Below are 23,693 nucleotides of genomic sequence, written 5' to 3'. Positions count from 1 at the left end.
TGTGCCCACATTTGTGCACCCTGCAAGCTACAGTTAAAAGCCATTCACGTGCATCATGGTTCCAGTTCCCAGCTTCACTCCTCATTCTGGACCCAGACCTACCTTATTTGCCCTGAGATCTCTTCTTTTATGATGAATTATTGACATCAGAAATGCAGGATCATAAAATAGAGGGGACCCTCTCTACAGGTGACAGGGGTTTGCCCCACCAAGGGACAAGACCAATTATAGGCACTGACTGGCAATGTTTTAGTGGGACTCTGTAAATGTCATTCTTAATCACTGAGCTGGGAACTGTTTGTAGGTGGGTAGCTGGGTAGCCTTAGTGGCATCGTTATTTCTAAGTGCTGAAATTACCAGCTGCCAAGCTGCCTTTCTTGCAGCAGGGGGAAGGATTCCTCCTGCATGATTCACACTGGCAGGGATGGGAAAACCTTTCTAAGGCATCTCCCTGTGATGTTTGTTGTACCTCCAGTGAGCGTGGGAAACACTTGCACAGAGATTTCTGGAGGGCTTTCAGCTGCATCCGATAAAAAGCCTTCAGAATTCAATAGCTGCAGATGGGCCTCTGTGTGTCCCCCTGCCCCCAGTTTCTTCCCCCTGAGAATGACATGAGACAGCCTGTAGACCCTCTATTCATTGCAGTTTCTCTCTTTTCAGCCTACAAGGAGAAGATGAAGGAGCTGTCCTTGCTCTCACTGATCTGCTCCTGTTTCCACACTCAACCGCACCCCAATACCATCTACCAGTATGGAGGTAAATGATGCACATGCACATTCTCTTGCAGGGCCAAGCTGCAGGCTACTTCTGTAAACCTGGGACAACTTCAGAATGTTCGACTGGGACCCCAAGTTGGGAGAGAGACAATTTCCATGTCCTGACCCAAGTTTTCCCTATTACTAGAGCCACAAGACTTTGGTCCACTTCCTTAGCATAATTTCTTAAAACATGACACACATTTACCCATGGGAAACTGCATGATTGTTCCCAAGGAGCACCATTATATGTATAACCTCTGTGTTATCCACAGTATGTGCTGTCTGTAGCTGCTGTCAGCTATGCTGTATTTATTCTAGGTATGTAAGATTAACTTCATTCATTAGTGAGAATTTGAAGCCAATCATTAATTGCTAGCAAAAGGGACAATGACACTACAAATTAGAAGTAGGAGCGCCATTGTCAAATGTGTTGTTGCAGAGCAACAGCAGGTGGTCTGAAAGTCGAGGGGACTTGGGGATCCAGTGGAACCAGCCGGGGGAATTCTGGGAGGCAGAATGGGATTACCCAGGTTAGAATCTGGCCATGACACCAGAATTAACTTCCCCGCTTAGAAAAAGGACCATTGGGTGTTTGGTGGCCACAGGAGGGCGATATCTTGGTCTTACACTCCGAAAAACTCAGCAGCAGCAGCAGCATCTCTCTGCCCAGTAAGGGGCTTTTCACAGGAACTGTTTGGAGTGACAGTGATGGAGATTTAGAGATGAGACACAAATATATTACAGGGCTTGATTAACTAAGCTACAGATGGGGCTTGGGCCCGAACCAGATAATGTATTGGGACTGGGCCGATAGTGGAAAGAGAACTCTCTGAGCCTCCACAGGACACCCTGTCTGCACTACTCCAACAATGACTCGAGTGACAGTATGTCCCATTTAGAAGCGTATTGTCACAGCCAGGTCCCACTGGATGATGTTAGCTTCCAGGCATGGTACAGCAGCTTTAGCAAGGTGACTTTATCAAATTAGCCATCTCATGAGTGTCCCCTAGTCCCTACAGTGCTGCTTTTCCTCTCTCCCAGACATGGAGGTGAAACAGTTGGACAAAAGGGCCTCTGGCCAGAGCTTTGAAGTGATCCTGAAGTCCCCTTCGGACTTGTCCCCTGAGAGCCCAATCCTCTCTTCCCCCCCTAAGAAGAAGGACCTGTCCCTGGAGGAGCTGCAGAAGAGGCTGGAAGCTGCAGAGGAGAGGAGGAAGGTAACAGAATATTTTAGGGAAATGCTCATTTACATAACCAGTCATGTTTTAACCAAGTGACCCTATTACACAGTTGGGGGCATGAAAAACTGACCAAGTGCTGGAGAGGAAGAAACACAGTTGATTTTATTTAGGAGCCATGTCTTATGATTGGAAATAGTGTTGTGTTTTACACTCATGGTCAATCCCCAGCTGCTAGGAGTGACATAGGCATCACTGGATGGAATTCTCTGGCTTGTGTTATGCAGCAGACTAGAACAGATTATCACAATGATCCCTAATGGCCTTATAATCTATGGAATCCTGTAGTCCTCTGATGCCGATTTTCATAGTGTTATATGTGTGCCCTTTTGCTGCTTCAGCATGAAAATCTCTATTGCTAGCTATCTTTTTAGGAGATATAAATATAAGCCACACTTCCAGTAAAGCTTAGAATTGGTGCCTTTTGTACCACATCACTGATTTTTTTAACAGGTGGAAATGCTATTTTTGCACTGTGTTTCTGAGCCTAATTGGAAATCTTAATTTTGAAGAATATTGGAAAAGTAGAAAAACAAAAAGAGAGGAAACCACAACACAAGAAAAACTTGTGGGTAAGAGCAGGAGAAGGTGCAGCAATTTACGGTACAGGGACAGATTTCCAGAGGGTCTCTACACAGGTTTCCAACCGCACCAACAGTGTTGCTCACACAGCAAAGATAGAATTTTGGATGTTTGATATCTACTTGCCTGAAATGCCGGTGCAAAGGTAGAGGTTTGAAGAGAGGTCCCATGTGATCTAGAAAATGTTTGGGGGAGTGGGGAAGAACATGATCACAGTGTCTAAATACCATCCACTGAACAGAGAGGGTAGCCAGAAGAAGCAGGGGTAAATTAGTTCAGGGTAAATATCAAGTGTAAATCTTGTAACAGAGCAGCTAAGCTTTGGACAGACTTGCAAGGGAGGGGGTTGTGGAACCTCCTGGGAGATGTTCCAGATCAGATGAAGGAAGCATCCCTGCGAGAAGGAAAATGAAATCCTTTTGCACACGCACACATACCCCCGATCTCCTGGCTTCCCACAGACTCAGGAGGCCCAAGTGCTGAAGCAGCTGGCAGAGAAACGAGAGCATGAGAGGGAGGTGCTGCACAAGGCCCTGGAGGAGAACAATAACTTCAGCCGACTGGCTGAGGAGAAGCTCAACTACAAGATGGAGCTGAGCAAGGAGATCCGTGAAGCTCACCTAGCTGCCTTGAGGGAGCGACTGCGTGAAAAGGCAAGTGCTAGATTCCTGTGTCCAGGCGCACCTAGACAGCGGACAGGGCACCTGCCTATAGCAGCTGAAGGCGCTAAAGCCATTGCCTAGCATCCATAGCCTGGCCTGCTCCCTTGGATGAAACAGGAAGAGTCCACATCAGAGCAGAGCTCTGGATGCAATTTGCGTCTCTTGTACCCCCATTTTCCTAGCTTGGCTTGTACAGGTCTCCTTCCCCAAGGTGTCCAATGTGCGCTAACAACCCTTTCCCTCTGGAGCCCTACTCCCGTTTCCTTCCGTCTTCCTCTCTCATGCTGCCTTGTACCATCTTGTGTTAGTTTTTGGAAGGGGGTGGGATTCTATACTTGGCTGTGTGCAAGTGAGCACTGAGGTTTGGGCTCTTTCTTGCCACATCTGACCTCTGCTCTGTCTGAGCGAGTACTAAAAGAGCTCTTCAGCAGTAGCTGAGGATACCATGAGGTGGAAGAGAGATGCCCCTGAGATCAGTGTGGCAGGCTCAGGCTCCCTCACTTCTGGTCTAATGGCAGAGAACATTCCCTTATCTTCTGCTGCTCCTTCATTGGGAGCCCAAAGGCAGCACTGAACTCAGGCCACCTCTATTGCCCAGTGGAGTCATAACTGCTCATCTCTGGGGCCAGAGGTACAACTTCTTCTGACCTTAGGGGGGTGGGTGGGACATCATTTGTGTGGGGCTCTTTCTATGAAACATCTGCAGCAGGTTGTGAAGACTGGTATGGAAGACATTCATGTGCTGCACCTGCTTTTCTGAGCTGTCTGCAGGTGTGGACTGAACTTACCCTAAGTGTAACTCTAGCGGCTTCAGTGGAATCATACCAACTGTGACATTGATCTAGTGCATCTGTTTGATAGTGGCAGATGCCTGAGAAAGAGGAGATGAAGAGATGCATGCACAAAACCAGACCCACTATTAAATTGCAGACAAAATTGAGGGGAGATGGGAAACAGCCTTGGGTTCACCTTAGGCAGCCTACAGATGCTGTAACCCTTTCCACATCTTTGCAGGAGCTGCACGCAGCTGAGGTTCGCAGGAACAAGGAACAGCGGGAGGAGATCTCTGGATAAAGGGCTTTTCTACACATCTAGCACCTGGTTCCTGATAAACAAATCAACCAACCCAACACATTTTATTTTGTTTGTCTAGATGCAACATTTGGTTTCCTATCCCCCCCACCTCACCCTCTGGTGTTAGTTCCCTAGCTACACGCTTCTCTCTCTCTCCATCCTTAACTGTTCAGTACTTGTGGGGGATCACAGGCCATAGGTTACCTCTAAGCAGAATAGCAGCTAATTCATATGAAGTATAGAATTAATCAATAACCAATCAGCTTCTTTTTGGGATTTTGTTCTTTTTTTAAAAAATCTTTCTTAAACTGATGTAAATTCTGTTAGTAATAAATTCAACCAGCAGTGTGGTAGAGATATGTATTTCCTATCAGGAGCTTTTACTACTCCTGGGGTTTGCTCTGAGCCAGTTTTCAGTGTCAAGACAATGGGCAGTAAATAGTGAGGATTTTTTCCTTGGGAGGGAGTGGTTAACAGATTCATTTTTTTACCAGCAGATAGACAGGGGGACAGATGGCTCAAGGAATTGGTTATTTCATGCAGAACCTTTCACTTTGAGTCACTGGTTTGAACCAAGCCCAAATAAGTAGTGACTTAGTCATTCCTTTCTGATAGCTCTTTGGTAACCCACGTGAAATTAGCTGGGGGTTTCGGACCAGAGCCTAGTATACAGGTGCCCACCTCACAAAAACCACCATCACCACAGGCATTAGTGCATAACCAAATTGATCATGGGTTGAATGAGCCTGTAGACTGAACTACCCTCTCTGTTGCAGAGGCAAGGCTGGGGCACACTGACTAGGCAGTATCACAGAGGCCTATACTGTTACTGCCTGTGTTGAATCTGGTTCTATGGACAATCACAGCAGCTCAAGTCTCCAGGGCTGTCAGTCCAGTGCTTTTCACAACCAACCCCATTTCACTTCAGTAAGTAAATAATGAGAAAGGGTGTATGACTGCCAGTCGGTTTGCTGGCCTTCAGAGAAACTCTAATTTGGAAGAACACTTGTTCCCTCTTCCCAAAGATGGATGTGACCCTTCAATACCATTACAAGAGAGACACTTGGACCAAAGATCACAGACTGGACAAGAGAGGTCTGGCTCCTCATCCTCGCATTGTGGGGAAGGAAACATTGATCTCTGCAGTGGCGTTTCCAGAACTGCTGCTTCAGAAAAGTCAAGATGGGCTGGGGGGGGTGCGTGTGGATGTTGCCAGGGAGGGGCCAGAAGGGGTTGGGAGATATTTGTAGCCCTGTTTCTGTTGTAGTCAGGGAGACTGAAACGTAAGGGTTTCATTCAGCTGGCTCTCACCAGGGAAGCCCACGTTAATGAGGATTAAAAGTGTGCAGCCAAGCCTGGTAATGGTTTCTGGTATAAGCACGTTATGGCAGGTCGTTGAATACAGAGATGGTCGCAGTAGAGGCAGACTACGAGACACTGTCAGGCGCCTGCCTTTCCATCAGAGAGGGCAACAGAGCTGCAGACACTTCATGCCACATCTGAACCTGACTTGATATGTCAACTGGCATTTTTATTTCTATGGTGAAAGTGTGAGAAGGTGCCATGTTAAACTCAGTGAAGCCTTGTTGTGGGGTGTTTGTGCAGGATTTGGCTTGTGCAAGCCATTCCCTTGTGGGAGGGTTTCGTGGAGGAGAACATGGCTGCTCTTCTGCCTTTTGGAACATAGAGCTGCAAAGATTCCTTCCTCCCACCTTCGGCAGCATGCTGGTACCTTTCTTCCAGGCCAGTAGAGTGTGTCCAGAGCAAGGGAATGGGAGCAGGGTTAGGGATATGGGCACAGACAGGGGAAGGATTCATGGACTGAAATTCATTCTTAGTGTGTCACAAGCTTCCCCTCTCCCAATGGCTGTAATGGATGCTGTTTCAGAACCCAGGGTGAACTAGCAGGGCTACAAGGGAACAGGAGGTTACTTTCCAGTGACTGGTGTGCTTGGCACACGTTGCCTTCCAAAAGCCACACAAGAGGTGAGGCGCATTACTCCAATGGGGTCTGTGGAGGCAATGTCGCTAAAGGAACTAAGTTGTGCAAAGACCCATATGTTACTGGGTGCAGTGGACTTGTATATACAGCTTCCTTTCACAGACCATGGTTCCTGTCCATTGTGTATTAGGGCAAGTACTAAGGGGGCACCGAAGGGGGAGCTGGGATAGGCAACACTGGAGTGCCACATTGCACAAAAGAGCCAGGTGGTGTCAAGACACCAAGGCAGCTGGGATTTCATGTTTGGTTTGTTCCCCTTGCCTCCCCAAATATATGCTGAGCTCTGAAGCTTCAGGCTTTCAATGCACCATGAGATGGCAGTGTAAGGAATCTGCTACATCCCAAACCGGACGGGTAGCAACTGGTCACATAACCCCAAAAGCATAGCAAAGAAATGGCAGCTGCTGGTGGAAATAAGGCCGCTAACCTCTCCCTAATCTACAAGAGAATAAATTCTCCTTTTAACTAGAGAAGATCTCTCCATAGCCACGTTTATGGCTATTGGGGAAACCTCTGCTCCATAAGGGAAGAGCACCCTTACTCATAAACCCCTCTGCCAGGCTCAGAGAAAGGGCCAGACTGTTATTAGGCCCTTGTAGTGTCCAGGACCAGGATGCATATTAGGGGTAGGATGGGGACAAGGAAACTGAGGGTTGAATTTCTTAACAGTAGCTAATGATCAGTTTATAAGTAGCAGTTGTCTTAGATAAGCGTCTGTGTACTCCGCAGAACCGCAGCCAGAATCATCTCATCCATATAGTGACAATAAATTTTAAAAAGCTAATGAATAAATAAAATGTTTGTGTGTAAGAAATGGTTGAAACTGTCAAATGTCCGTGTCTCACGCCAGTGGGAGCTGAGAAGGTGTTTGCAAGATATTAACCCTGTCCTACTCTGTAGTGCTGAGTGTTTGCTTGGTGTGTAATACTGACCTCAAGCTTGTTGTAAATACTGTTTTTAGTATGATGACGATGATCAGAAATGTTGTACTCATGAGCATGAGATTAAAACTAATGAGAAACAACCATTTACACTGATTATCCACTGGGCTCAAAAGATTTGGACGCAAGGCCAGCTGAAAGCAGGATATGTGGGGCTTTGGGATCCAGCCCAGGGAGAGCGGTACATTAGAGAAGCAAGCGCTGGCACAATGCACAACTGTTTGCCACCTGCTAAGGGGGCTTGGCTGCTTCAGGCAGAAGGCAAATCAGGGACTCAAGTCGAAGACAGACTAACAGTCATTCAAGCAGGGTGAGTAGGGAAGTGGGAGAATCCATTCCAGAAGTGGGTCAGAAAAAAAAAAAACTCATGGGAGGTGATGTTTTAAATACAGCCCTAAAATGCAGTAGGTGCAATTTAGTGTTGATCCAATGTTGCCTTTGGACAGGTAATTCAGTCCTGTAACTGTGGACGCAGACTGAGAATGGATGTACAATGCAGAAGAAAGTGAACTGCTGCTGTTCTTTTTTGGGGGCCTTACTTCCCCTATCCTGTACTGTGACTGGGTGTCAATTTTTGTCCATGCTTGTATCTTCCATCTCAGACTCCCATGAAGCTCCCAGTTTAAGCTCATTCACAGTTACAGGCCAATTTTGAGCTCAGGTGAAGACTTATTCTTACAGTAGCTTGCCCAATGCTCAGACTGGTGGTAACACAAAAGACCTGGCCAGGGAGGCACCCAGGATATGGTGCTCTGCAGGCAGGCAGGGTGGGAACTTCTTTTTCTTCCCCTTAACATCTTTAGTGCTGTGAGGTACTCTGGGCATGTCAGGAAAATGCACTAGTGCAGTCTAAATGGATGTCTCAGGCAGAGAAACAGGTAGAGGTTTGCATCAGTTGTGTCAGGGAAAGGTTTGTTACGTCTGATGGGATATGTCAAGGAGACGGGCTTGTCTGGTGTACTCAGGTGAATTGGGTATAACATGGAGCTGCGACTGCCTCATGCAATTGAATGTGCCAGGGAAATGAGTTTGCCCAGGGTCACTGGATGTATCAGGAAAATGTGTTTGATTTCTGTGGCTGTGTGCCTCTGAAATGGAATGCCTGCTGCTTGGAGGAACATCCCACTAGTACTGCAAATGAAATGTTTGCACAGTCCAGACTGCAGAGAAGAGATTAATGACGGACACAAGACACATGCCTGAACTTACCATTGTGCCTGAGAGCATCACACATTTCTTTGATCTCCAGTTCAGAAGTCCACTTCAGATGATAAGTATTTGATTCCTGTGGACTTCCTGAGATTGCTAGTGAGTAGTTTGTGGCTGCCTAGCCATTTCTTACCCCCACGCTCCCATACAATTACATTCTATTTCCATACAACTTATTTTTTCCTCCCGCTCCCACATATTGCCATCTTCAGGTATATTCCGTGGTCTGCAATTCACAAATTCCTGAAACATCATGTCTTGTGACTGGGCTCAAAATTCTTCAGTGGCCTTTTAAGGGCTATCAACTTTGCAGCAAAATACCTTCGGCTGTCTTGTGTCAGGTGACTTCGGCTTAGAATGTAAGGCTATAAAATTTGTGTAGATATACAGCCATGGGCTGGACCCAACTCTGGGACCTTCCCTGTCACAAGATCCCAGAGCCCACACTTCACTCTAAGCCTGAACATCTACACTGTCATGAGACAGCCCAAGAACCTGAGACCAGCAGACCAATTTAGCTGACATGGGCCAACCATGGGTATTTCACTGCTGTGCAGTGATACCCTTAGACACTCAGTGATGGAAATTGTTAACTTTACTTGCTGTTAGTAACCACACATAAGAGTATATGTACTTATTCAGTCTGCAGAAGAGAAGAATGGTGGAGGGGGGATTTGATAGCAGCCTTCAACTCCCTGAAGCAGGGTTCCAAAGAGGATGGGAAGAGGCTGTCCTTGGTGCTGGTAGAGGACAGAACAAGAAGCAATGGTCTCACATTGTAGTGTGGGAGTTCTAAATTGGAGATTAGGGAAAGCACTGGAATGGGTTGCCTAGGGAGGTGCTAGACCCTCCAGCTGTAAAGGTTTTTAAGATCAGGCTTGACAAAGCCCTGACTGTGATGGTTGGGGATGCTCATTCTGTGAGCAGCAAGTTGGGCTAGATGACCTCCTGAGCTCTCTTCCAACCTTAATTTTACCCAATTGTGTCACAGCATATCTAGTTTAGGCCACATTCTCTAGGTATAGCTCAGCTGAAGTCAATATTTAGCCCAGCGTATATTGCAGGTGTGACAGAAAGATTGAGGTGGCAAAAGACTGATCAGTGCGTATGCACATTTCAAAGTGCTAACTCCCTCCCTGTTCTCCTGGGCAAACTAGAGACTCCTGCCCTGTGCTGGAAAAGATGAACTTGGAGATAAATTTACTTCCCAACTAGCTCAAGTATCTTGATTAGCAATTCTGGGGCAAAAACTAGAAGTCTCCCTCAAGTTCCAAACACTAGACCTTCTGCATACCTTGAGCAAGTGTCTAGATTTGGCTTTAAAGGGGTCCCCTTCAGGCTATCTGGCCCATAAACTTATAATGGAGTGCTGCTTGTTCATATCTGTTTGGAAATTTTCACTCTGTGCTTTTGTTGTGCCTTCAGACACACCTTGCTGCAATAAGGGTATGGGAGTTACCCCAAATGTTAGTCTTTCCATGCCACTGACCTCTCCCAGACAATTGCATGCATGTTACAACAGGAGATCCCAGCTGTGACACTGCCCCACCTCCTGTAAAATGTAAATTTCAGGTTTTTGCTCTTGCATTTACCAGAGAATCTCTGCCCTGCTTGTGTTTGACTGTGCTGTCTCATATAATTTGTATCTTTCCACTAAGCAGCACTTGCAGTGGTGATGTGTGCATGTGCCCATATGTCAAAAGATGTGTGCACGTCTACATGCCATGCTCATGCTGCACCACGTCAAACTTGAAACAAGCATCTGGGAATGGCTGTTTATGGTGCTATTAATACCTATTGCTAACCACGTTAGGGACAGCATCACATTAAGACCAATACACTCCATCTCTGCACAGCAGTCTATGTAACATAGCTGTGGGGCATAGGCCAACATTTAGGTTTTTATAACCCAGAGCCTACTGGAGGCTGAGGCTAGAGAGCAGCTGGAGAGATGTATTAGGTGAAGCCAGGAACACAGCGCTTCTTATCCAAACTGTCCTGAGCAAGTCATTTGGGGTAAATCTACACTAGAGGGGGGAAAAAAAAAAAACTGTGATAGGAGTCTCAGAGCTCAGATCAATTGACTTGGGCTGGCACTGGGGAGCTAAAAATAGTGGCATCTACAAAAATCTCACTAGGTTTCAGTGCTTAAGCACCTGCCCAAGCAGACATGTCTGAATTGCTCTTTTGCTCCATAACTCGTCTCCCCGCCCCCTGACCCTGCATCACATGATCCAGGCTCAGAGACTCACTGCGGCAGTTTTTCTTGCAGTATAGCTGTCCCCTCCACCTCTGTCTCAGTTCCCTCTTCTGTAACATGGGTATAATAATGTTTCCCTACCTCACAGGGTGGTGTGAGGACTGACAAGTTAACGCCTGAGCAGCACTTTGAAGGTGGAAAGCACGCTGCAAGTGCTGAGTATTATTACCATTACATCATCTCCCACCTCCTTGCAAAGACAAAAATTAAACAACAGATGCATACGGTTCTCCAGAGTTGCTCTAGTATCTTCTCTGGAGCCAGTTAGGTTTTGAATGTCTTTGGCCTTGTGCAGGCTTCACTCTTCCTGACCCAGTGTGTGCTATTTTTGTTCTTCCCAAATAGACAGCTCAATAAGATACTGTAAATGGTGTTATGAACAGACTTTCCATCACTGTAATGGAGCCTTGCCTGGTTCCTTTAGGTCTACCGCCTGCATTTAATTGTCAACTTGAGGTTGTTGTTGTGCAAAAGAAGTGATTATGAAAAACAAAAAGAAATAAACTTGGTATGAAACCACATCTTTTTTCTTTCTCCTAATTTATTTTAATCTATTAAAATATTCTTGTTGTTGGAAAAATAACTCACCAGAATATAGAACTGGCTCAAAGGCAAAGTATGGAATTTAGGTCTCTGTTGAGCTAAACAGTCCTTTATGCACATCCTTAAAGACATCTCCCAGATCTGTTAATTTGACTAGAGACTCCAGGAAAAAGACTAATTAAACACTTTGATGCAGATAACACCATTATCTTACCTTCTCCTGACCTTGGGGAAGTGAGGCATTCAAAGCCTTTTCATGGGGAGCAAGGGATCAAGGACCCAGCAGTCAATTGTCAAAAAAGGCTAACATTCTAGGAAACCTACCACCCTCTCTCAAACACTGGAACCTACTCAGCTCAGCAGAAGCAACTTTTGCCTTTAAATTTTTAAAGAAAAACCTCAGTCAAAAATGCTGCGCTTTGTATCTGCTCTAATCTCCTTGGAAAGGCACCTCCCTCCTGGGATCTGAGGCACCCCAGGGTGCCTATTGATTTCAACAGTATCTGAAGTTCAGTGTCTTACAATGGGCTCCAAGAAACTGGAAGTCACAGGTGCAGACTATACGCAGTCCTGGTCGGGAGACAGGAATGCAATACTGACCTTTCAAACCAGTTGTCTGCACTTAAGACCATGTAGCACAGGGAAGGGCGTGGAGGACGTCTAGAGAGGAGAAAGAGGAGCTGCAGACGAGATTTTTCAATGCGGCTCAGGGGATGTCTTCATTCAAATGGAAGCTGTTTGGCTAAATTCCCTGTGTGCTGTTGACACCTCATCTCACATCCATTTTTGCTTTCACTGCTGGAAGAGAAGGGCTAATCTGGCAAAAGGCCAATGTCACAACCCTACTTTGTATGGAAACACCTATAAAAGTGCATAGCCCTCTAGACAGAGAAAGCTTTTAACGATCCCATTAAAATAGCACAAATGTGACAGAATTCAAGACACATAATTTGGTAGATGAGAACCAAAGTGGAAGATGTGGTGTGGCAGCTTTACAAGGAATACGGGACTCCATTTCCTAACAGAGGAATCTCCCATAAGACCAATGTAGAAAGGACATTGAAAATAGCCATGAACCTATTACTGTGTCAGCATTTATGCACCAAATCCTGAAGAGCTTGAGGCTCCAGGACATCCCCTGCATGTGCACATGAACACAGCAGGAGGGGGAAATTCTACCTTTTACAGCACAGTCTATACCCTAACTGGAGAGAGAGCACTACCTCTGGTTTTCCATATGTTCCACAATAAACCACTGAGCCTACCTCAGGATTTTTTTTTTAAAACACTACTGAAGGAAGGTCAAACTAGATCCTACTCCCAGAATGTAGGCATGACGCCTAGACATCATAAAAGACCATTTTCATTATCTGTAACTAGACTAATTAACCCCATTCTCCTTGGTTTATGTCACCTTCTCTAGACCTGGTCACTCAGGTCCAGAGTTTTCCTTGTGTCATCCTCACAGACCCATTAAGCCTCTCCCGTGCAGTCAGGCACAACTGCCCCCCATCCTCATGTGTCACTCTGTCCCTAAGTCCCCTTGCAGCTCCTCTCCCATTCAGTCTCTGGCTCAATGCTCTCATCCCACTATCTCCTGAGCTCCTGCCCCAGCCTGTCCCCATCACTTGCACTTCTGAACTCCAGTCTGTGCTGTCCCTCCACCCAAACGCCCTCATCCCATCCCTCTTAAAGTGGCTCCACAGGCAGAATTACTGGTGGTCAGCTGCAGCTGTCTGTTCCAATGCCACAGCAGCCACTGGTGGGCAACAGGTGGCATTTCAGCCCTTCTCAGGCAGAATGTATTGTCAGCATAGAAAATAAATTGCACTTTGGACATCACATCTGCACATGCACCGTGTCATAGAGTTTCCCCACGAGTGTAACATCTTGGGCTCATGAGGCAATTCCATCTCCTGCTGGAGAACACTAACCTGGCCTCAGTGACTCATGCCTTAGTCACCTCCTGTGCATGAAGTTAGCACCCCTCAGGAAACCCCAACTCAAAGAATGCTGCAACGTCTCCCCCCAACAGAAGTTACAGCGATAACATCAAACCTACCTCTACGCTGCATCCAATGGGCACATTCAAGACATCTAGGCTTACCAGCATCTGACCACAAGAATGCCAATGCAGGGCTGGGGGAAGGGGGGTGGCTGCCCTGGGGGGCCCACTGATTCAAAAGAGCCCAGGACTCCTGGTAAGTGCTGCTATTATTGGGCAGCAGCAAGAGCCAGAGCCCTGAGCCCTTTAAATCACCACTGGGGCCTCGGGCAGCAGCGAGGGTTAGCCACCGCCAGCACCTCCTTCCACAACAGAGCCCATCCACTCTGGGAGCAAAGAGCCATCACCACTCCACCTTACCTCCCCACACCCCCATTCAACCAGCCTTGTCAGGGTTTTTTTATGGATTTTTTTTACACAAGTCTAAAGATTTGCATTATTCTCACAGTACACTGGACTATATTATCTCACCAGCAGGAACTAGATGCCCCCTAATTGTCCTTCACTGTAAGCTCTAGGGGAGTAAGGCCCCAAAAACGAGGCTGCAAGGTCACTTGGGGCATTCTAGTATACATCCAGGGATGGCAAGTTATATGGGTCCTGGTCTGGGGGCCCAGCTCCAGCAAAGTTTGAGGCTCAGTCCCTACTCCAGCCCTGCCTGCCACCTCCAGGCAATTTAAAACAACCCAGGGGCCCCTGCCACCACCAGCCACAGCAGAACTCTAGCAGCTTCCTGCCTACTCACAGCTGTCAGCACAGCCAACCTTGTGTGTTGGGGGGGGGAAGGGGGAGAAGGTGCCTCAGCCCAGAATATCCCTGTGGCCAGTAAGAAACTATGAGGGCAGTGCCTGCAGGCAGCAGAACATGAAACCCCCCCATGCTCCCCTGCATAAACATAGCACCCTCAGCTCTCTCCCGGCACCTACACCCTACCCCCAAACTTCCTCCCAGAGCCTGCACCATCTTCTGTATGCCAGTTTCCTGCCCAAGCCCAGAACCTACCACTAGCACCCAAACTCCCTCCCACAAACCAAGATCCTGCATGCCCCCACCAAAAAATTCCTTACGGAGCCTTAGCTGAGGTGGTGGAGGGGTGAGTTAGTACGGAGGGGTGCCACCAAAATGTCAACAAACCTGCCTCCCTGAACACAGCTGCAAGAGGACCTTATTTCAACCCCCACCAATACTAACAGAAGCCCCTGGACTGCCAGCAGGCAAGGTGTAGCCCTCCTGAGAGGCTCAGGAGCAAAATGCATGCACGGGTGCAAATGCCTGCAGAGGCACCAAGCATAGGAAACGCACGTACACACACGCAACGCTTGCACAAAAGGGAGCGCAGGCCGATCAGCACGGAAATGCCAGGCCTGTAGGCACCATGTGAGCCCGTCACAGGAGCGGATAAGGGGGGGGAAGGATCAGCACATCAGCATAGCACCATGCACCAGCCCCCAACCGAGGCTAGGACCAGGGCCCCGGCATGCAGAGCAGAGTGCACGCACAACGCCCGCTGCCCTAGGCAGGCAAGGCAGGTGGCCAACGCACGAGCCCAGCGCAGCAGGTGCTGCGGCAGGGAAAAAGAGGTCGGGCGCGCGCGCGTTACCCCCGGCCGAGTAGGAAGGCGCGCGGACAGGACCAGGGGCGCCCTCCCGCCGCGCGCCACAGCCCAGCCGTCAGCTCCACTGCCGCGCAGGCGCGCTAAGCCTGGCCAGCACCTATTTCACGGCCCGCACAACTCTGCCACCCCCGCTAAATAAGTCCTAGCGGCGCTGCCTTGCTCCCGCCTGCGCCTGCGCGCGGCAAAGCGGCGCGCGCCGGAGCCCCGGCTCCCCCCTTCTCCCACCCGTCGCCTAACAAGGAGCCGGAGCCTGCGCGGGGCAACGGGAGCCCGAGCCTGAGGTAAGAGCCGGGCCCGGCGCCGCCGTGGGGCCTCCGTACGCACCGTCCGGCCAGCGGGTCCCTGCGGAGCGTCAGGACGTTACGGCAGCGGCAGGGAGACGGCGGCAGCGCCCGGCCGCCCGCCCCGTCCCCCCCCCCGCCCGGCGCTGCCAGCGTGAGCGCGCCCCCGCCCCCCTTGTCTGGCGCGGCCAGCGTGAGCGCGCCCCCACCTTTCCCTCATTTCCCCCCGCCCCCGCCTGCGATGGGACTGCGGGGTCCCCGGCGCGGGCGTTGTTTGCGGCACCTCCCCTCCGCGGGCGGGAGGCACGCGCCGCCTGTGGAAATGCCCCCCACCCGCCGTGGGGTGCGCGCGCTGCCCGCTCCTCCGGCTGCTGGGGCACTGCCGGCAGCAGCGCGCGCCGCCGCGTGCACGAGACCCGGGGTGTGTAGGGTTTGCTGCACCACCTCGCCTCCACATATGCCCCCGCCCTCCCTTTCCGACTGCGGCGTCGGACCACGCTGGCTCGAGAGAGGCGCTCCCCGTACCCTGAACGGATCGTCGGCATCAGCTCGCGTCTCCGTGTGCTTCCCCCCCCAAGGCATTGCATGGGGCATGCACTCCGCTCCCACGCCGTCCCGCCTGCTTTCCACTAGTGCGTGCACTGTGTTCATTCTCCTCTGGCCATTGCCTGCTGGTTTTGTATCACCCCCTCCCCTTACAGTACGCCCTTCCTGGGTGTTGCGTTACAATGCTTCCTAACGCTATAATACCTTACTCTCTGTAGGTGGTACGTGCAATATTTGCATCTTGCCCCCATTTAATTTTTGGGGTATTATATGAAAGGTACGCTGTAGCCTTTCTTTCATTGCAGCCAACATGCTTTGCATGCTCTGTGCCACCATTCCAATTGCAAACATAACCTTGAGCACTGTATGGACTGCAAGCGATATGTTCACCCTCTCATACTCAAAAGTACCTCAGAAATTCTGGGGAAGCCCTTTTTTCTCCTGGTTAGTATTGTAATCTCCCTACCGATACACCCGAATTCCAAGATCTCACCTGTGTAAGCAGTATGTTCACCTTGTGCATCAACCATCCTACTTCAAGTTCATCCTTAGTCACTTCAAGCTGTGTGCAACAAAACTAAACAGAAAGGTTTCTGGTAACTCCTTGAGTTCTCTGTACAGTCGACCTGATATCTGAAGTAAATCTTTCTGATTACTCATGTCTTAACATAGTCACAGCGAGGAATTGCTCTGGTATTGTGAAAAGCACAAACATATTTGAAAATTTAGACTAACATTGATTCTGTAATAACCTAAAATTGTGTTTACAAGAATTTTATACTGCTGCGTAACTTCCAACTTGATGCGGAATTCCATACTGCATACCCTTCAGAAATGAGTTGGGGGGTGGAACCTCTTAGCAGTTCCAGAATAAGCAGTTCTATGCTTGTTTCCAGAGAGCACAATTTGCAGGGGTGGGGTGTTCTACCTCTCCTTTTGGCTGTTTGGAGTCTTGTCCAAGGAATGGTAATTCTTCTGCATACCAGCTCTTCTTTATCCCTCTTTCCATCCACACAGGCAGGCAGGCAGCTTCACTGGTTGTAGATTTAGCTTCTCCTTTGTCTACTTCCTTGGCTGGAACTGTGAAGAGAGAAGGAATCGGCCCCACTTCAATGGCAGACAGGGTGACCAGAGCACTCAGAATGATTCCTCTGCTCTGGCAAGCTGTGTGAGAGTCCTGGGAGATGGACCTTCGTGATTCCCTCACTGGGAAGATTCTGCAGCTGCTGGAATTGCAGTAGGGTTGAGCCTTTTCCAAAGGTGCACAAAACAAAATACCAGGGTATTTTTTTAATAGTTGGGGAAAGGGAAGAAATGATAAGGAGTATTTGGATCCCAACTCCATCTCATTGCATTCTAGGAGACAAAGAATGGGGAGGAGGGAAAGAGTTCCACCTTTTTATTAGCAAGTGTGAGAGGCCTTGACTTTGTTATATTAGTATTGTATTATGTGTGGTGGACAATGTTTAAATTTTCATTCCTTAATTGAAATGTTAAAAATAAGCTAAGGCAGCTGCCATTGAATTGTGCATTCAAGTAGATTCTAGATTATACTGTATCTGTAACTATTCCCTTTAGATTTGTATGAAAACCCAGGATGGCTCTGCCATAAATTACAGAAACCATAATAAACAACCAGCAGAACAAAGTCTTTCTTATTGCAGTGTCCAGAGCTAACCCCACCACACTTGTTTATAGTTTTATTTAATGTGAGGGCTGCACTAGAATTTGTAACTATATTAACTGATGGTTTGAACACTTTTAAATATTCTGATATAGACAAGTGCTCAAAGGAGCAGAGTGGGAACCAGCAGAGGGGATGAGCTAAAACAAAGAGCAGTCAGATACATCAAGCACTTTTTATGAACAGGTATCTTTTGAGCCCCCGCCAATTGCTGAGAGGCCATATGAAATCACGCCAGTGATGCCTTTTCCTGTATGATGCATGCATACTGTATATTGAGGGTGGAGGATCACCTGTAATTATATTTTGGAGGTGTATCTTTCCGTGCCACAACTTTTGACAAAAGCATCGGGAATACCCAGCTCTCAAGTATTAGTATCCTTAATAGAGGTGACTGAAAAATGCAAAAGCATTTCCCTCTTCCCTTACTCCTTTCCCTTTCTATCTTCCCTTCAATGGGCCTATGCATTACCTGGGCAGCAGTTAGTTCTGCCAGAGTGCTTGGATTCCACTTTTACTCAGTGGTACAAAGATTCCCTGAGCAGGGAAGCATAGATACTAGAACTGGCTAGAGAAAAAATTCTTCCTGTCAAAATTTTTGAGGCTGCTGCCCAGAGGAAACCTGGGAACTCACTAGGTGGGCATCAAGAGAACTAGGCAGCCTAAGGAATATTTGGTTCCACTTGCAAATTTTTGATAAGCTCTGATAAAAGGCCTTGATGGGCTGCTTTTGTGTGGTCTCTGTGATTCACTGTTGTGCCTGGCATTGGCTTCTTAACATCTGTATTGCATGTTACATCATTAGCAGTCTCAGAGGGTAGCTGCATTAATCTGTAGCTTCACAAATAACAAGTAGTCCTATAGCATCTTGAAGACTAACAAATTTATTTATCTTTTAGATAATGGGTTCTCATGGATAAGAACCACTTGGTCTTACTCTCAAAAGTTTATTACTTAATAAATGAGTTTTAGTTTTTAAGGTACTGCAGGACATCATTAGCAAAACAAAAAGCAGTCAAGTAGCACTTTAAAGACTAGCCAAATAGTTTATTAAGTGAGCTTTCGTGGGACAGACCCACTTCTTCAGACCATAGCCAGACCAGAACAGACTCAATATTTAAGACACAGAGAACCAAAAACAGTAAGCAAGGAGGACAAATCAGAAAAAGATAATCAAGGTGAGCAAATCAGAGAGTGGGGAGGGGGGGAAGGTCAAGAATTAGATTGAGCCAAGCATGCAGACGAGCCCCCATAGTGACTCAAAGTTCCCATCACGATTTAAACCATGTGTTAATGTGCCGAATTTGAATATAAAAGCCAGCTCGACTGCTTCTCTTTCCAGAACGGTGCGATAATTCCTCTTCAGTAACACACATACCTTTAGGTCATTGACAGAATGCCCCATTCCATTCAAATGTTGACTAACTGGTTTGTGGATCTGGAGTGTTTTGATGTCTGTTTTGTGCCCGTTGACCCTTTGTCTAAGGGAGTTAGAAGTCTGTCCAATATACAAAGCATCTGGGCATTGTTGGCACATGATGGCATATATGATGTTAGTAGAGGAGCATGAGAAAGTGCCCGTGATTCTGTGAATAACCTGGTTAGGTCCAGTGGTGGTATTTCCAGAGAAGATATGTGGACAAAGCTGGCAGCGGGCTTGTTGCAGGGAAAGTTTCCAGGACTGGTGTTCTTGGGGTATAGACTGTGCCTGTTAGTGAGGATCCTCATGAGGTTGGGAGGTTGTCTGTAGGAGAGAACAGGCATGTCACCCAGGGCCTTCTGCAGTGTAGCATCCTGATTAAGAATAGGTTTTAGGTCTTTAATAATAAAGCCCGCTGCCAGCTTTGTCCACATATCTTCTCTGGAAATACCATCACTGGACCTAACCAGGTTACTCACAGAATCATGGGCACTTTCTCATGCTCCTCTACTAACATCATATATGCCATCATGTGCCAACAATGCCGAGATGCTTTATATATTGGACAGACTTCTAACTCCCTTAGACAAAGGGGCAACGGGCGCAAAACAGACATCAAAACACTCCAGATCCACAAACCAGTTAGTCAACATTTGAATGGAATGGGGCATTCTGTCAATGACCTCAAGGTATGTGTGTTACTGAAGAAGAACTATCATATCGTTCTGGAAAGAGAAGCAGTCGAGCTGGCTTTTATATTCAAATTCGGCACATTAACACATGGTTTAAATCGTGATGGGAACTTTGAGTCACTATGGGGGCTCGTCTGCATGCTTGGCTCAATCTAATTCTTGACCTTCCCCCCCTCCCCACCCCTCCACTCTCTGATTTGCTCACCTTGATTACCTTTTTCTGATTTGTCCTCCTTGCTTATTGTTTTTGGTTCTCTGTGTCTTAAATATTGAGTCTGTTCTGGTCTGGCTATGGTCTGAAGAAGTGGGTCTGTCCCATGAAAGCTCACCTAATAAACTGTTTGGCTAGTCTTTTTAAAGTGCTACTTGACTGCTTTTTGTTTTGATAGTGTATAGACTAGCACGGCTTCCTCTCTGTTACTAGACATCATTAGCAGGTGTTTATATAGTATCCATAATGTTCTAGGCATTTTACAGATGTAAAATCAGTCACTGGCAAAAGACCTTGCTGAACAGTGGAAGAAATAACATAAATGGCTGTATTATGTAGTGGATCATTGGATGTTTAGTGCACAACTGACAGTAGTTTTAATAACTACTGGAAATGTGTATAAATCCACTCCCCTCCTGCTTTTGCTTAGTCTAGCTGCCCTGCCCTTGCTTGTAACCTGTTGCTGCCTAAAGTTTAAATGTTTTTTTTCTCTTGGCCTTCTATCTGCTTTGCCTTCTCAGGAAATGTGTGCCTATTTTAAATAATAAACAACTTTCACCCCCCAATCACATAAAGCCCTTGTTAACTCAGACATGCAGTAGTGTACCATTCAGGCAAAAGTCCTGTGGGATGGAATGAGAGGCCTTTGCATGCCATTAATTGTGTTGCAAACATTGCTGTGCCTTTTAAGTGGATGAAACACAGACTTTCAGGAAAACTGCATGATTAGTTCATCATGGTCCATGCTGCAGCTGTTGACATAAAATATGCCTTTAATTTGCTATTATAAAAGAAAATAGAATCTGCATGATGTTTGAATTTTTGTTGTGTAGAAATTTGCTGAGGTCTTAACAGGAAATTAATTTTGTTGTTTCTCATCCTATATCCTCCCTGTTTGCCTCTTATAAGCACCATGTAAGTTGGCATGATTGGCTGGCTTCACCCAGTAAATGCCTTGTTATGTATCGACAGCCTGATGTTGCTCTGACCATGGAGGTATGCTGCAAAGCAAGAGAGAATGCTTTCCCAGCAATTCCTTGTACTCTTTTGGCTCAAGTTGTAATTTGTAAGAGCCTGTCTTTCACCAATATTTAATTTAGCCACCAAACTTTCAGGGGGCGGGGGCGTGGGGCAGGGAGAACACTTCTTTAAGGTTGAAAAAATGGGGCAAGTTTAATCTAGAAAAGAGAAGAATGAGAGTGACAAAGTCTTCAAATATCTGAAGGATTGTAATAGAGAGGATGGTAATCAGGTGTTCTCTGTGCCCATTGAGGGATGGGCAAAAAGTAGTCAGCTGAGTTTACAGCTAAAGAAACCTAAATATGAGGCAAAACTTTCCATCTGTAAGGATGGTTAATCACTGTCCAGATTACCTAGTCAAGTTGTAGAATTTCTATCACTTCAAGTTTTATTAAGTATAAATTTAGATACCTGTTGGGAATAGTCTAGGTGTACTTACTTCTGCCTCCGTGTTGGGAAATGGACTAGGTGAGTTATTTTTTGAGCCATTTTTCAACCCCTACATTTCTGATTTTAACAAATCTAAGTTCTCCCTTGTCACTGTTCTGTGATTCAGTGTTGGGTAGGGTAGAGCATTGCATTAATTTCTCTAAAACATTATATATACACTAAATAGCTCATCCATTTTTAACTTCTTCAAATGCTAGATTTTAGTGTAAAATTAAATATTTTCGCCCAGACACTGTAGTAATGGGTATACATGAGAAACAGATTTCACTCCTGGGACAGGCCTGAAGTATATTTCATGGTAAAACAAAGGAATAAAAAAACTACTTAGAAATGTTTGATGTTGTAAATAAAGCACACTAATTCACTACAATTGTTGTAACATTAATTGTAGAACAGACTTGACAATGCATTTGTACTTAAAGATCATGAGAAAAGACCCTTTGCTTTGTTCCAAGTCCTTGTTCATGTGCATTGTACTTAAGTGTGTGCACATGTGCATGTACAGACACCAGGAGATTTTTCACTGAGCAGCATCCATTGGGTCAGTCTGGGTGCCCCCTAGAATGGGACCATTATGGTGCCTAATATATAGCCCTGCTGATTCCCTGGTTCCTTCTTACCACCCCCTGATGGCAGTTGGAGCCTCTTGCTCTTGCTCAGGAAAGCCCCATTAGCAGTATGCCATTGGTATGTTAATAGTCAGTCAGTGTTTAATTTGTTAGTGATAGTGAGGGTGGATAAAATTGGATGATTTAAAAATTAAGATTTTTTACAAAATCATCAATAAAATACTAAATTTCTCACTTCAAAAGAATAGTTATAATTAAATCTCATCACAAACATGCAACACACATGCCTACAGTTTCATAAAAATTAATTAATGGCTCTAGTCCAGTGTTTCTTAAAGTACGCTCTGCAAACAACACTCAGGTGTGCTGTAAGTGTTTGGAAGAATACACTAATGGTATATATTTTCTGTTATTAAAACCATATACAGTGTTGCTTTTTTGTTGCTATGATACCTGATTAAATTACTTATATTCTTTTTGCTGTATATTGCTCTTTGGCTTTTTTTTTTTTTTTTTTTTTGGCCTGACACTTTTTTGTTTTGAAGAAAAATTTTCATAAGTGTGCCTCATAAAAATGTTATTGTTTGGTGTTCCATGGTCTGAAAAAGGTTAAGAAACACTGCTCTAGTCTGTCCAGCCTAACTACTAGCTGATGCTGCTTGAAAGCTTTGGGTTTTCAATGTCTCCGTAGACTAAAAAATCATATTGTAAAGACAGACACAAGCTGGATAGGATTGTTTTGGTTCTGTGCTTATGTGGTGATGAACCTTGGCCAAGCACAGCAGAGAAGTTAGTTAGACATTGTCTTAAAGGCAGAGAGACAATATATTGAAAAGGACAGAGACAGCGTAGAAAGCAACAGTGGAATGAACTAGAAAGAAAAAGGGAAGACATAATTCAGCATATACACAGATTCCTATACTGTCACCAGATTCCCATCCCGAATTTACCTCCTTGGTGGAGGACTGTAAACTAATAGTGAGGACTTCTTTGCAGGAAGCTGTTGATGGAGTGGATGCAGTGGCATGCACCATAGCCACAGGAGTACCTATGAGGAGAAGTTCTTGGCTCCGAGAGCTGGGACTTCGTCATGAATTCCAACAGACTTTGCGGGACTTACCTTTTTGAAGGCTCCACATTGTTTTCAGAGAAAACGAGTGGGCAGATGTTATAGTTTAAAGCAGCGTTTCCCAAAGTGTGGTCTGCGGCCCAGTACTGATCCTTGGGGGAAAAAAAGTACTGGTCCTTAAACTTTACAACTCTTAAAATTCTACTGACGAAGCGGGCCTTTGCCCATGAAAGCTTATGCTCCAAAATATCTGTTAGTCTATAAGGTGCCACTGGACTTCTTGTTGTTTTTGAAGATACAGACTTAACTCGGCTACCCCTCTGATACTGGTTAAATTGTAATTAAGGTAAAAACAATAAGTTAGGCACTTAAGTATTTTATATCAAGTTTTTATATTATTATGTACTATTTATTATTATTGTGAATAAATAATAAACAGTGAAAATTTATTAATTTTTCATTCATTTTTTTTTTTTAATATGCATGTACATTTTTGGACTGCAAAAAAAAAAACTGAAAAAAATCCGGGTTCCAACGTAAACAAAGTTTGGAGAAACCCTGGTTTAAAGGACTTAAGGCTGGGAATAAGAGGGCAGAGTTAGGGTTGATTTAAGATTTTTTGCTCCAAATTTTTAGTTTTAAATGTGATGTAGTAATGGTGTTGGTAGCAACTAGAGGCTCCATTATGCTCGATGCTGTATATGTACAGTAAGAAACATTTCCTACCCTAAAGAACTTCTATTCAAAATAAACTAGACCGACCAATGTAGGAGAAGTAGTAATCCCCATTTCACAGATGTGCAGCTTTCTGAAGATTTGGGCCTGAATTACAACCAGTGTTCCCTCCTAATGTTTTCCATCC

General features: G+C 46.0%; 2 protein-coding genes and 1 long non-coding RNA gene across 5 annotated transcripts in view; 2 read left to right on the top strand and 1 right to left on the bottom strand.

Annotated features, from left to right (window-relative positions):
* Window positions 1-5,419, top strand: part of STMN3 (stathmin 3) — a 29,697-nt gene extending 24,278 nt beyond the window's left edge. Inside the window, exons 3-6 of one of the 2 annotated variants that reach the window (XM_075011540.1) lie at window positions 661-756; window positions 1,800-1,975; window positions 3,040-3,231; window positions 4,255-5,419. In XM_075011540.1, the coding sequence (XP_074867641.1) occupies window positions 661-756; window positions 1,800-1,975; window positions 3,040-3,231; window positions 4,255-4,314 (524 nt within the window). In that variant the 3' untranslated portion in view covers window positions 4,315-5,419. Of the gene's footprint in view, window positions 1-399; window positions 757-1,799; window positions 1,976-3,039; window positions 3,232-4,254 lie in introns of those variants that run through there. The other variant, XM_075011539.1, reaches the window with a different exon arrangement.
* Window positions 1-15,286, bottom strand: part of LOC142022070 (uncharacterized) — a 46,514-nt gene extending 31,228 nt beyond the window's left edge. The window contains exon 1 of the long non-coding RNA XR_012647845.1: window positions 15,214-15,286. This is a non-coding gene — a long non-coding RNA (uncharacterized LOC142022070). The remainder of the gene's footprint in view (window positions 1-15,213) is intronic.
* GMEB2 (glucocorticoid modulatory element binding protein 2) overlaps window positions 15,087-23,693 on the top strand; it is a 51,267-nt gene continuing 42,660 nt past the window's right edge. The window contains exon 1 of one of the 2 annotated variants that reach the window (XM_075011536.1): window positions 15,087-15,170. The gene's annotated coding sequence lies outside the window, so the exon portion shown is untranslated. Of the gene's footprint in view, window positions 15,171-16,863; window positions 16,977-23,693 lie in introns of those variants that run through there. The other variant, XM_075011537.1, reaches the window with a different exon arrangement.

The sequence above is a fragment of the Carettochelys insculpta genome, chromosome 17 (assembly GCF_033958435.1).
Source record: "Carettochelys insculpta isolate YL-2023 chromosome 17, ASM3395843v1, whole genome shotgun sequence".
In the NCBI taxonomy this organism is placed as follows: Eukaryota; Metazoa; Chordata; order Testudines; family Carettochelyidae; genus Carettochelys; species Carettochelys insculpta.
The sequence above is the reverse complement of the archived record's forward strand: the minus strand, read 5'-3'. Positions and strand labels throughout refer to the sequence as shown.